Source organism: Mesoplodon densirostris, chromosome 9 (assembly GCF_025265405.1).
Source record: "Mesoplodon densirostris isolate mMesDen1 chromosome 9, mMesDen1 primary haplotype, whole genome shotgun sequence".
Lineage (NCBI taxonomy): Eukaryota > Metazoa > Chordata > Mammalia > Artiodactyla > Ziphiidae > Mesoplodon > Mesoplodon densirostris.
The window spans coordinates 43,938,775-43,951,592 of NC_082669.1; the positions used below are offsets into that span (position 1 = coordinate 43,938,775).

Here is a 12,818-nt window from a genome sequence, read left to right on the forward strand (position 1 = left end):
GAAGTCGGAGCCTCCCAGACGGAACCTGGGCTGGTGGAGAGGAACCAGAAGTAGGAGACCAGAGCCTCTATTCTGCGGCAGGTGGAGAGCCATTGACATGCTTTGAGTGAATCAGTTCTGTCTTTACAAAGTATGTCTCATCCTTGGGTGGATGATGAGTGCTCAGTGTATATTGGTGGTGGTGCCTTAATGGTGGTGCCTTGAATGAGCTGGATGGAAAGCAGGCTACTTAGGAATCCATTGCAACCGGCCAAGAGACATCCAGGGTGGTAGCAGTAGAAAAAGGGATGATGGGGACACATATAAGAATTTCACACATTTCGGAAATCATTATTTTTTAAAAGGAGAAGAAAGAAACAGAGACCAAGGCAACATAGAAATTCTATTACACATTGTGGAACAATGTGTTAGTATGCTCTCATTTCTGTAAAAAAAAAAAAAAAAAGTGGAACTATACATATAAGCTATAAACACATACAATTTCTCAGAAAGGCATGAGAAAAATAGACACCATGGGTTGTAGGGCATGGAGAGGAAACTGTGCAGAGGTCGGAGAGTCTTTTGTACCTTTGGCACGCTAAACCACATGAAGGTGTTATCTATTAGCTAAAGAATATATAATTTCCCCCTTACTGCTATACACAGAGATAGAGAATAATGAAAAGCGAAAAGGTTTTGGAGACAGATCTAGGTTCCAATTTTGGCTCTGATACTTCCAAACTGTGGGTCTGTGGGCAAATTAACTTCTTTTTGTTTCTGTCCTCTTATTTGCAGAAACAGGGGTAATACTGGCTAATTCCAAGGTCGCTACAACGATTAAACAAATCCTATAACAAAGCATCTGGTAGAATATCGGCACAGACTAAGGACCCAATAAGTAGTAGCTATTTTATTACCAACAAAACTTCTTTGATGTGAATACATTCTTAATACAAAAAAAGTTCCTTGATCTAGTCTAAGGTATGCTCAATAGCTAATCTTATTCCTACATTAAATATTAACACTGTCCAAAAACGATTAATGGAATCCATCTGATGAACACAATCCATTACGTATCTGTTTCTAGAAATTTAAACTTAACATATTATTTATATGCATTTCGAGGCAGATGTTAGCTTTTTTACTTTAAATGTCATTGACTCTAGCTTTACTGAATTCATGTATTCACAGAGGACTAAATACCAACGAGGTGCCATAAGACACCAGGAAAATAGATAATAAGTTGCTATCCTCGAGGAATTGACAACTTCAGTGAGACAAACAGGTGTGACCTTCAAGCAACCATGGCCCCAATTTGGCACAAGAGATGGAAATACTGGCAATGAAGCACCCAAATCTGTAACATCCCTTGTAAAATGTTAAGTCACATGGTAAGGAAAGGTTACTCCGCAAGCATTTTCTTAGGTTTCTGGGTTTCTTCTACATGATACTGTGTTTTCAATGAGTTGTAACTGTGGCAATAGCAGCATTCTAAGTGTTACAAAAGATGGGTCACTCAAAAGCCTTACTACTTGTTTGAACAGTCACATCATTATTAAAGCATTCCCAAACAAAAGTTTCTTTGTTATACATTGCAATGAATAATTTCAAACCATTTTCATGTGATATGTTCTGGCTCAGATCTGCCCCAGCCTGTAAAGATGAAGCCTGAGACAAGAAAACATCTGGGATTTGGGGAAAAAATTTTGTTAAAGGCAGGAAATAATGAACATCTTCCAGGATTTCAGAAGTGTTAGTGAATGCTTCCAAGAAATGAAGGCGTAAGGCCAGAGGAAAATACACATCACTTCATATATGGCACAGCGGGGAGAAAGTGATGGTATGGGGGGGATGCTTAACAAAAAAAATCTACATAATTATACAAATATTTCTCTTTGAAGCAGATGCATCTTGGGAGAAACACTAATACTAGACTGTAGAGAAACAACAGTAAACACTAATTTCTACAGAAGCTTTCGCTGATGCTGTAAATATGTTATGGATGTGCACCAGGGAGGAACGACTGACTTCGTATTAGCAAGCAAGTCCTGTCTCTGAGCCACAGGAGGGTACACGCTTGTATGGCCCCTAGCTTCCTATAGTGAAAGCCTGAAGCTACATATTACAGTTGAATGAAGGTTGGATTAAGAGGCTAATCTAATGCTATATATAGACAGCAACACCAATTTAATCTCCGCCCCTTCTCCCTCCCCTTCCTATTTCCATAAATCTCAAGATCTGAGTTACAAAGAGACTGGGAACTCTAGAAGAGAGAAGAGGCCCTCCCTCCCCCCCTCATCCCCGGCTGTCTTTCATAAACGAAGTATTAGTTCAAGTGTAAATTGCTTCCAAACATCCTTAACGGGCATCATAGAGCGATCAGATCCGGTTTTCTTCTACAGCTCCCACAGACGCCAGAGGAGATGACAAGTGGGGGTGGGTGGGTGGAGGGGTGAGGAGGGCAGGTTGCCAAATGAGAACTACCTTCTCCCGAGACTACTCTCACATGCGTTCATCTCGCTCGTAATGGGGTGCTCTCCTCTCCACCCCACCCCGAGTCCAAAGCCTCAACCCTGCCTTCCCCGGGAGTTACATCTGGCGATGCCACGCACGGGACGATGGGCACCCGCCACTTCCCACCTCGTGGCCGGCGCCTGGCCGCTCTCGGTCTCCCGGGACGGCCAAATGTGGCAAGTGGCGGGTCTTGACTCCGGGGCACTGATACGCGGTATAAGTGATGGTAATGGGGTGGAGGGGCGGCTTCCCCACCGAGAGGAAGGAAGCCGCCCCACCAGACACATGCTTCCTCAGGGCCAGCTCCGGCAGGGGGTAAGCTCCCGGTGGGGCTCTGGCTCCGGTTGTCGAAGGCTTCCCGGCTCCCCCCCTGCCCTACCTGGGCTGCTTCTCACCTGTCCGAGGAGGTAGCGGCGACGCGCGAGACTGGGGGCTGCAGCGATTCCGGCAGCGGCGGTGGCAGCGGCGGCAGTGGTGGCGGCAGACAATGGAGGAGTGAAGGACAGACACATTGACACCGACACACGGAGCTCGGCGCAGCCCCGCCTACCACGCCGCCCCGCCTCCCAGCCCGCCCCCGTCCCGGGCCTCTCCACTCCCTGGGAAATGAAGGGGGGTGTATAGGGAGAGCAAGGAAGATGCATGCCCCTAGCAGAAACTGCCGAACACAGAAATTCCAGAAAGAGAATTTAAATACTGTGTGTCCCTAAATATCTGCACCGGAAAGGATGGCGGTGGGAGACGTGTAACAGGCATTTAATGCCCCCCCTCTGATTTTCTCCATTTGGTTTTTCCTTCCCAGGCTGTTCCAATGGGAGAATCTCGCTGCCGCCTCCTGCAGCTCCTCCTCCCGGCCGGGCCAATGAATCGAGGGGGGCGGAGACTACCGCTGGGCCTGCAGAGACTGCCCGCCCGGCTCGCCCAAGCTCGCCGGCTGCTCGCCAGCCCCCGGGAGGGTGGAGAGAATTCGAAAGCTTCCGCGGTTGGCTACTTAATGTCCTAGTCTCAAGTTGCCTAACCTTGCGGCTGGCGTTCCTAATACAGACACGTCGTTTCTTTTTAATACTCCCAAAGAAACAATAGCTGTCACGCTGGCGGAAGCAATGGTTCACATAAAGAAAGGCGAGCTGACCCAGGAGGAAAAGGATCTGCTGGAAGTCATCGGAAAAGGTGTGGGTGCTGGGCTGCGGCGGGGGCGCTGCCTGCCTGGCCCGGGAGGGAAGGGGGGCGTGGCGGAGCCCGGGCGGCGCCCCCGGCCCGGCTGACCCTGGGTTGCGGATTTGAGAGGCTGACATCCTGCGACCGGGAAACAGCGCTCCTACCTTTGGTCTGGGACCGGTTGCGGGGGCGGAGAGGTGGGGAAGGAGAAGCGCCGCTGGGACGGGAGCGGAGGTTGCAGACGTTCGTCTTCTAAATCAGCTTTTGGAAGGGTGCACATTTCCAGGCTCCACTTCGGATGATAATGAGCGACCCGGGGTGGGGCCTCAGAATGTGCATTCTTCAAAACTCCTAAGGTGATTTTGACCACAGTCCGTCTGGGCGATAGTGGTCTGGAAGTTTCAGGTTCTTAGATCGGTGTCTAAGGGCCGTTTCGACTTCCGGAGGCCGAAAGATCTGGATCCCTTGGCTGTCCCCGCCCTTGCTTGGGGCGGGTGGAGGGAGCTCCTAAGGAGAAGGGTTCTTTACAAGGGCACAAAACAAGGTCTGTAATTTGCCGCATTGAGGCTTCTGAGTCCAGGGCCTCCCTGGCTTCCTTCCAGAAGCCCCCGTCCGCCGCAGGAACTCGCAGAACAGAGAGGAGGTTGGGGAGGCGTCCACACCGCTCTGCGCACTTCGCAGGGCTGCGACCTTCTAATCGCGCTTTCCCTTCCATTCTCCCAACGCGCGTCCCACTTCCGCCGCTCCGGGTCCTAGGGAGGGGGAGACGCAGGCCCCGGGGACGAGCCAGAAGCCATGTTTTCCGCTCCGTCCCCGAGTGGACGTCCCAGAAGAGTTCCCGAAGTCCCGTTACCTGGCAGGTGACAATAGCGTGACTACGTGGCTTCTGCACTGTCACGGCGCGGCGATAAGGATGTGTGGGAACTGCGGGCATTGTTCATGTGGCTGTTTTAAGCTCCCTCGAACGGCAGAGGAGCCAGTCATTGTAACATAAAACTTCCCAATTTCCAGTCTTTCTTTTTTTCTAAGTAGCCTGGCTCCCATCTGGACCTACAGAGAGAAAGGCACATGTATTCTTTATACTGACAAGAAAAGTCTAAACGTAAAGGAGAGAAATATCGGATTGGAACTCAACAGGTGCTCATGAGCTGAGCCCACCCCATCTGATCTCGACAGGTTGAACTCAGTCACAGCTGTAATTTGCTATGATGTGCTCTTTGCCTAGAATTGTGGGACTTGGAGTTGGTGCAGATTGTTCTGCACGGTCCTCGCTGACCTGTTTGGCACTGCAGTCTCCCTTTTCTGCCTGTCTCTGGTTCATGTCCCCGTGCCTTTGGTGGCCCTGGGATTCAACTCAGCAGCCATGTGAGTCTCAGCTCTGTGCCAGGTACAGTGCTGGGCAAAAAAAGGAGACAAAGCATCAACTTATAATCCACCAGGGATGCAAATTCTGTTTTTAAGCAGTCCAGAGCTATCACCCTCTCTCAAAAGTGTAAACAAGTGAGCAGTTTTATAAAGGGGGGTCTCTGAAAGTGGCAGGTGGTGTGTGTGGGGACGTAGGGAGGGAATCCTTGGATACAGTATTAGGTGTCCACTAGTTTTTATTTTTTAAGATTAAATAAAAGAATTAATGTGAATTTTGCCTGGTTAGCACTGTGATTTTTTTCTGGGCCCACATCGTGCAACAAATTACACAGACACTGTTTCACCTATTTAATTGGTCCAAACTGATGAGAAAAGAAGTGCGATGGACAGAGTATGTGATACATTCTTGTCAAGTGAAGGTCTGTGGGACATTACCATACTCTTAAAAAAAAGTAATGGGAGATAAGAGAAAGTAACAACCGTAGCCAACCTTTACTGATTGTTATTTGGGGCCTGGCATAATTCTTAGCACTTTACATATATCCATGTGTTTAATCTTGATAAGCTAGGAATTATTTTTAAGCTACAACATTATGAGGGACAGCATAGGACGGTAGTTAACCTTTCAAGTCTGATTTGGAATCCTACCTCATTCATTTGCTGGTGACTTGGCCTTGGGCAAATTACTGTTTCTGAGCCTTAGGTTCTCCATGTGAAAAATGGTACCCACCTCACAACATTGCTATAAGGATAAAATGAGTTAGTATGAGTAATGTGTTTAAAATACTGTATTGGCTATTATTATGGTAAATATGGCAGTCTCTACTTGATAGACAAGAAACCAAGAAACTGAAAAGTTCAAGTAGCTTGCCCAATATAATATAGGTAATAAGTGGCAGAGATATCATATGGCCCACAGTCCTAGAAATATGCTGGACTTGAAAACAAACTAAACGAAATGAAAAAATGAAACCAGCACCAGAGTGCATACCATATCTTATTCACTTTGAGAAGCAATTTAATTGCAGCAAAATATTTTCATCTGTCGAGTTAAATTAATTTTAATTGTAAATGTTATTGATTTTGTAGTTTTGTGTGCATTTAAAATTTGTAAAATAATTTTTGGCTTACAGTTGAACGAAGCTCATAAACTTTATATTCGTACTCATAAGAAGCAATTTTCTTTAAAGGAGGTGAGTAGAGTTCTGATTATTTTTCCCTTCGGTACATTTCTCAACTTTGAGAAGCACTGGCTTAGTCAGTACTAGTACGTGGAACTAACAATAAGTTTCCAGCCACGTGTGACCTGTCATCTTGGCCAATCTGAAATAAACTCAGCAAATTTTTGAGTTCTCCCTCTGGCTAACCACTGCCCTCCAGAAGTTAAGCTGATTTTAAGTGTGACTTACAGTCCAGAGAGTACCGCACATTGCTACTGGACACTTTTAGACAATTTCTTCTTCTGAGTAAATGCACATTCTAGGTATTCTACAGGTTGTTTATTTGTTAGAATACCAAAAAGAAGTTCCAGATGAAACTGAGAAGCTGTTTCTCACATAGCCATTTAAATCATAGTCACTGACAGCATCCATTTCACAGCATTTCAGAAGAGAAATGAAATCACTTAAGCACAGTTAACTGGGTTATATTACTTGTAGATTGACCCCTTCTTCTAAGCTCTGATATCTTTTTCATTAAACACTGAGGAAACACTATTTCAAAATAAATTAAACTTAAAGAATATAAACTATAAAGTCTTTCATTACTTATCTTGTTTAGTACTTGAAATCCCTGGGATCACTGTTGCCGACTTCACAAGAAAGTAACGTACTTTTTAAATTATTATTATTATTTGTGTTAAAGGAGATGTGAAGCAGACTCGGACAGTAAGGTTTATTCTACCAATTTTATTGGAGTATAACTAAAGTACGATAAATGGTACATATTTCAAGTGTACACTTTTTTAAAAGTCAGTTTTGACATAAGTATATATCCATGAAACTACTGCAGTCTAGACAATGAACAGTTCTATCACCCCCAAAATGTTCTACATACCCATTTGTAATCTGTCCCTCCCTCCACCCCTATCTCCAGGCAACCACTGATAGATGTCACTATTGATTAGATTTCTCTATTCTAGAATTTTATGTAAGTGGAATTATACAATAAGTATAACAAATATTCCTTTTTTTTGCATGACTTATTTCACTCAGCATCATGATATTGAGGTTCATCCATACTGTACCAATAATTTGTTTCTTATTTCTTTTATTTCCTATGCATGGATATACTACTATTTGCTTACCTGGTGACACTGATGGACATTTCAGTTGTTTCCAATTTGGGACTATTAAAAGATCCTGCTCGGGCCTCCCTGGTGGCGCAAGTGGTTGAGAGTCCGCCTGCCGATGCAGGGGATACGGGTTCGTGCCCCTATCTGGGAGGATCCCATATGCCGCGGAGCGGCTGGGCCCGTGAGCCGTGGCCGCTGGGCCTGCGCGTCCGGAGCCTGCGCGTCCGGAGCCTGTGCTCCGCAACGGGGGAGGCCACAACAGTGAGAGGCCCGCATACCGCAAAAAAAAAAAAAAAAAAAAAAAAAGATCCTGCTGTAAGGTCCTGTGTAGTTAATAATGTTATCGCTAGTACCTCTGGTATAAAGAAAGATTTAGGCCTACTAATAATTATAGCATAGAGTTCAAAGACAAATTTAAATTCAAATACGTAGTTACTATTAACTATATGACTGGGCAGGTTTTGCAACCTCTGTGGGCTTCATTGTCTTCCTTTACAAAACAACAGCTCTTTTAACTACTCTAATTTTTATGTCATGATTCATAATCCTAACTTGAGGACATTTTGTTACAAAGTCTAAAAATAGATACACACAGGAGAATTTAGAAACTTTACACTTAAACAGATTCACTATTTCAAAATATTTATTGTAATTAGAAGTCTCTATTTTATTATTTATTTATTTATTTATTTATTTATTTATTTATTGCGGTACGCGGGCCTCTCACTGTTGCGGCCTCTCCCGTTGCGGAGCACAGGCTCTGGACGCGCAGGCTTCAGCGGCCATGGCTCACGGGCCCAGCCGCTCCGCGGCATGTGGGATCCTCCCGGACCGGGGCACAAACCCGTGTCCCCTGCATCGGCAGGCGGACTCTCAACCACTGCGCCACCAGGGAAGCCCCATATATTATTTTTAAATTCAGACACTTTAATTATTTATACATGATTGTACTTATACATAAATGTAACAGCAACTAACAAGCCAAATAGTTTTTTAAATACTTAACTTAGATATAGATTCCTCAAAACATTCCTGTTGAGGGATCCCACTAAATGATTGAAACTCATAAATATTCAGGTCTCATGACTATCTGATGGATTGCTGGAAACAGAAAATGTCATGTTAGTTTGTTTCTCCCTTTTTGTTTGTTTTGGCTACTTCTCCATGTCTTCAGTAGAGACCAGTGGTCCCAAACTAGATATTAGAAATGTCGCAATGAATTATATTATGCTGCTGTAAATATAAATAACAAGAGCATCTAATATGCACTGAGGTTGTACTCTGTGCCCCGCACCAAGACAAGCCCTTAGTCCTAAGAACACTATGGGATGAATGTTATTATTTCTGCTTCCTATATAAGAAAACTGAGGGTTTTATAGGACCTGTTCAGTTTTATAGTGGTCCTGAAAGGGCTCTTTTATAAGAGAGGGCAGTAACAGTGAGAATATCACTCTTATCATCATCTCTTCTCTGCTAAAATGCTGGTCCATCCAAATAAGTTATCTATCCTACCCTAATGGAGCAGGTTGGGTTGTGTTTTCTTCTCTGGAGCAACTTGGAGAAATTCTCACAAGGGAAACAAATTATTAAATATTACTTTCGTCAGTTATGTCTATTCATCTTTGTCTCCATTGAGGATAAATGTTGACTCATTTCCCATCCCCCTTATAGTACCACATCCCCTCATCTTAAGAGTTTGTTAAATCAGATTTAACATATTTCTTTCCCAAGTAAAGCAATTAATCTTTTTTTTTTTTTGGTATGCGGGCCTCTCACTGTTGTGGCCTCTCCCGTTGCGGAGCACAGGCTCCGGACGCGCAGCCTCAGCGGCCGTAGCTCACGGGCCCAGCCGCTCCGCAGCATGTGGGATCTTCCTGGACCGGGGCCCGAACCTGTGTCCCCTGCATCGGCAGGCGGATTCTCAACCACTGCGCCACCAGGGAAGCCCAGCAATTAATCTTTTAAATTTAATTGCAAAATATTGTTTGAGAGCCTACTATGCACAGTAAGGAATGACAAAAAATAAAAATCCTTCTGTGTAAACTATGTGTTTCCCATTTCCATGCTATTCTAGACCTTCTACAGTTTCCTACTGTCATTAAATTAGGAACTCCAAGTTAGAAATCATCAAAAGTTTTTCCTCTTGGGGGTATTTTGCTCATCTATTTTCCAAAATATGTTTTCATTCTCTAGAAGCCCAAACAGTTTCAGAAAACTTTTCCCATCCTGGTCCCTGCATTTCAAAAGACTAACTGGTATTCCATGGTATGTGAGTGAACAACTCACCTTTTTTTTTTTTTAATTGCCCTGCGATTGGACAGATTTACCATACATTGTTAGCCACTGGGCTAAACATTTTATAGAATTATTGGCCTGTTGTCTAGTATGAGCCAAATGTTTTATGATTGCAATCCCCATCCTTTCCCTAACATATAGCAGGCTTTGGCATGATCACAATCCCTATAGTATTCTCCCTTTATTGCGTAAACATCTCTCAGTCAGATGGAAAATAACTTTAGTTATTCCTCAGTGGATAATGGGGTTCAGCTGAAGCATCTTCCTCAAGTGAAACGTGCGCAGGAGGTTGTTCTAATTCCTTTCCAAAGATGTTTGAGAGTCTCTGGTGAGAAGCCACAGGTATGGATAAGCTGCCCCGCACAACTTGCTTGCATGCTTGAAGGCTTTCCCATCTCCCTCTGTAGCCATTCAGCCAGTCATACCAACTGCCCTCAGGTGGAGTGTGGGATCAGACAAATGAACTACTGGCAAAATAGCTGCTGTGGTAATTCGGGGCCTTGTAGATCACTCACTTGACATTTCCCCAGCTGAGCTATTTCGCTACCAATCTAGGAGACATTTCTGTATCTCCCCTCTGTTGGTGAGGGGCACTCAGACCATGTGCCTAAGAAGCAGGTTGGGTAGAAAGAAGCAGGCTAAGCTTGATTCTGCATTCCACCTTTAGCTCTGGAAGAATTGCAAAGTTTAACACATTCTTGAACTATAATTCTAAATTTAAAGACAAGAAATAACTCCTAGTTGAGGATGCTTCTATTCTTTTATGTCCTTTTAGAGGAGAGGCTTATCTCATCCTTTCTCCCTGAGAACATGCAATTTCATTATCCTGTTCCCTGTCACACCAGAAATTTTTTGGCAGAACATGTGATTGGCTCCTATTAAGGATGATAATAGCAACATTCTCTCCTGCAACTGTGCCTTAGTATGCCTTACAGAAGGCTGGAAAACCTGATAGTCGTGGCCCGATTACAGCTTATTTACAAATTTACAGACTGACCTTCAGGTTTACATCAGATGGCTTTCAGTATGAGAGTCTGAAGACTGACCATATGGCACTTTTATATAGTACCAGGCATAAAAGATACATTTGCCTCAGCATTTCCAAACCAAGAATCCTATTAGGAGCATGCCATCAATTCACAGGACGTAGTGGTGACGAGGTATATAAATACTGACTGTATTTTGAATTGTTATTACATTGCCTGCAATTTAAGCTTTAGATGGTGGGTTGGATTAGATGCCCTTTAAGATTTGTTTCAGTATTAAAAGTCTTATGCTTTGTGGTTATTGTATTACTGCCAAAAGGAAAATGTGACCAATTTAATATACTCTAAGGCCAGTGGAAGTAAAAGCAAGATGGAGCTATTTTAGTCTATATGAATCTGTTCTCTGGGATAATTACTTTGTGGAATAAACAGTATGCAATTGATGCTTTATTTCTTAGCAACCTGACCTGACTCATCTTAGTTTCACAGATAACCCTTTAAAGTCTGTTTCCTTGACGTTAGATTTTTTTTCAGATTTTTTTTCTGTTCTAAATATAAATAACCTTTGCACTTTCTTTCTTTCTTTTTTTTTTAAGGTACTGTCCAAGAAGCTGGAACATTGTTAGCCAGCAAGAATGTTCATGTCAACTGCTTGGATGAGGTAAAATTTAAAACATTTAATAAAGTTTTACTTCCTATGAGAATGGATAATATATAAAATCTAATAATAAGAGTTGTTTTCTAGCATTTGTGCTCAACTTATACTAAGCTCTAAAGCAAATATCAGCAGACAGGTTGCAAAAGACAAATAAGGATGTAAAAACATGTTTAATTTTACTGGTAATAAAATAAGTGACCGTTAAACCAATTCCATATCATTTCTTGTGAAGTGTGGGAAACATTGGACTTTTATATGCTACTGGATTAGGTGTAAATTGGCATCATATTCTGGAGAAAATTTTAGAATATTTCTCATTTTTAAATATACATATCTTTGATCCAGCAATTCTACTTCTCGGGAGGGTTAACTGACCTAAACTCAACTTTCTAGAACAATTACAATCCAGAATAACTTTCTGAGATGGTAGTTTCTCTTCAGAGCTGTCCAGTATGGCAGTCATTAGCCATGTGTGGCTAGTAGATACTCTATTATACAGGACAGTTCTAGTACTAGAACATTAACTGAATTTCAGTTTCTCATGCAGCAAAGGAGGTGTTTTGTTAACCCTTTACCCACACATGGGTAGTAAAGTTAATATCAGACAAAATAAAGTTTAAAGCAAAAAAGCAAAAAAAAAAAAAAATGATGAAGACTCTTTCTTATAGAAAGTCGATAAACCACCAGGAATATACCAGCCTTAAGCCTTCACTAATAATCTTATAAGCTTTGAGGTTCCTAAAGAAAAAGGTAGAATTCAAAGGAGAAATTTATAAAACCACAATAGAATCTTTTAGAAAATGATAAGTAGAAAAAAGTATTCAAGGGATGGAAAATTTGGATAACCTAACAGTCTATGCACTTTATATAAGACAGAAATAGTACATCTCCATTTACATTGAACACTGTTTAAAATTGGTTTATGTATTATACTTTTTTTTAATGAGTTTTTTTCTTTTTTTAAAATTATTTATTTATTTATTTATTTATTGGCTGCGTTGGGTCTTTGTTGCTGCGTGCGGGCTTTCTCTAGTTGCGGGGAACGGGGCGGGGCTACTCTTCATTGGGGCGTGCGGGCTTCTCATTGCGGTGGCTTCTCTGTTGCGGAGCACGGGTTGTAGGTGCGTGGGCTTCAGCAGTTGCGGCACTTGGGTTCAGTAGTTGTGGCTCACGGACTCTAGAGCGCAGGCTCAGTAGTTGTGGTGCTCGAGCTTAGTTGCTCCGCGGCATGTGGGATCTTCCCGGACCAGGCTCGAACCCGTGTCCCCTACATTGGCAAGCGGATTCTTAATCACTGCGCTACCAGGGAAGCCCCTAAACAGTAACTTTTGATAAATGTTGTGTCTCCGGTTGTTTAAAGTAGGAAATTTCGACTTCTATTTCTTCTTTTACCCAAGAACTATTCAGAATTTTTAAAAACATTCAGGTTATATGTTTTATTCTTTGGAGCATATTTTTGTTTATTTTCAGTGTTATATTGCATTTGGTAAACTTGTTTAAAGTTAGTTAAAATTTTCCTTTACAAAATAGTATAATACAGGACTTCCCTGGTGGCACAGTGATAAAGAAT

General features: G+C 42.8%; 2 protein-coding genes across 3 annotated transcripts in view; one reads left to right on the forward strand and one right to left on the reverse strand.

Moving 5' to 3' along the window:
• BZW2 (basic leucine zipper and W2 domains 2) overlaps positions 1-3,882 on the reverse strand; it is a 60,102-nt gene extending 56,220 nt beyond the window's left edge. Inside the window, exons 1-2 of one of the 2 annotated variants that reach the window (XM_060107633.1) lie at positions 3,816-3,882; positions 2,889-2,926 (exon numbers count right to left, since the gene is read on the reverse strand). The gene's annotated coding sequence lies outside the window, so the exon portion shown is untranslated. Of the gene's footprint in view, positions 1-2,888; positions 3,030-3,815 lie in introns of those variants that run through there. The other variant, XM_060107631.1, reaches the window with a different exon arrangement.
• The window catches only part of ANKMY2 (ankyrin repeat and MYND domain containing 2), a 35,143-nt gene continuing 25,727 nt past the window's right edge, over positions 3,403-12,818 (forward strand). The window contains exons 1-2 of the mRNA XM_060107634.1: positions 3,403-3,663; positions 11,187-11,251. Coding sequence (XP_059963617.1) covers positions 3,597-3,663; positions 11,187-11,251 — 132 coding nt within the window. The 5' untranslated portion in view covers positions 3,403-3,596. The remainder of the gene's footprint in view (positions 3,664-11,186; positions 11,252-12,818) is intronic.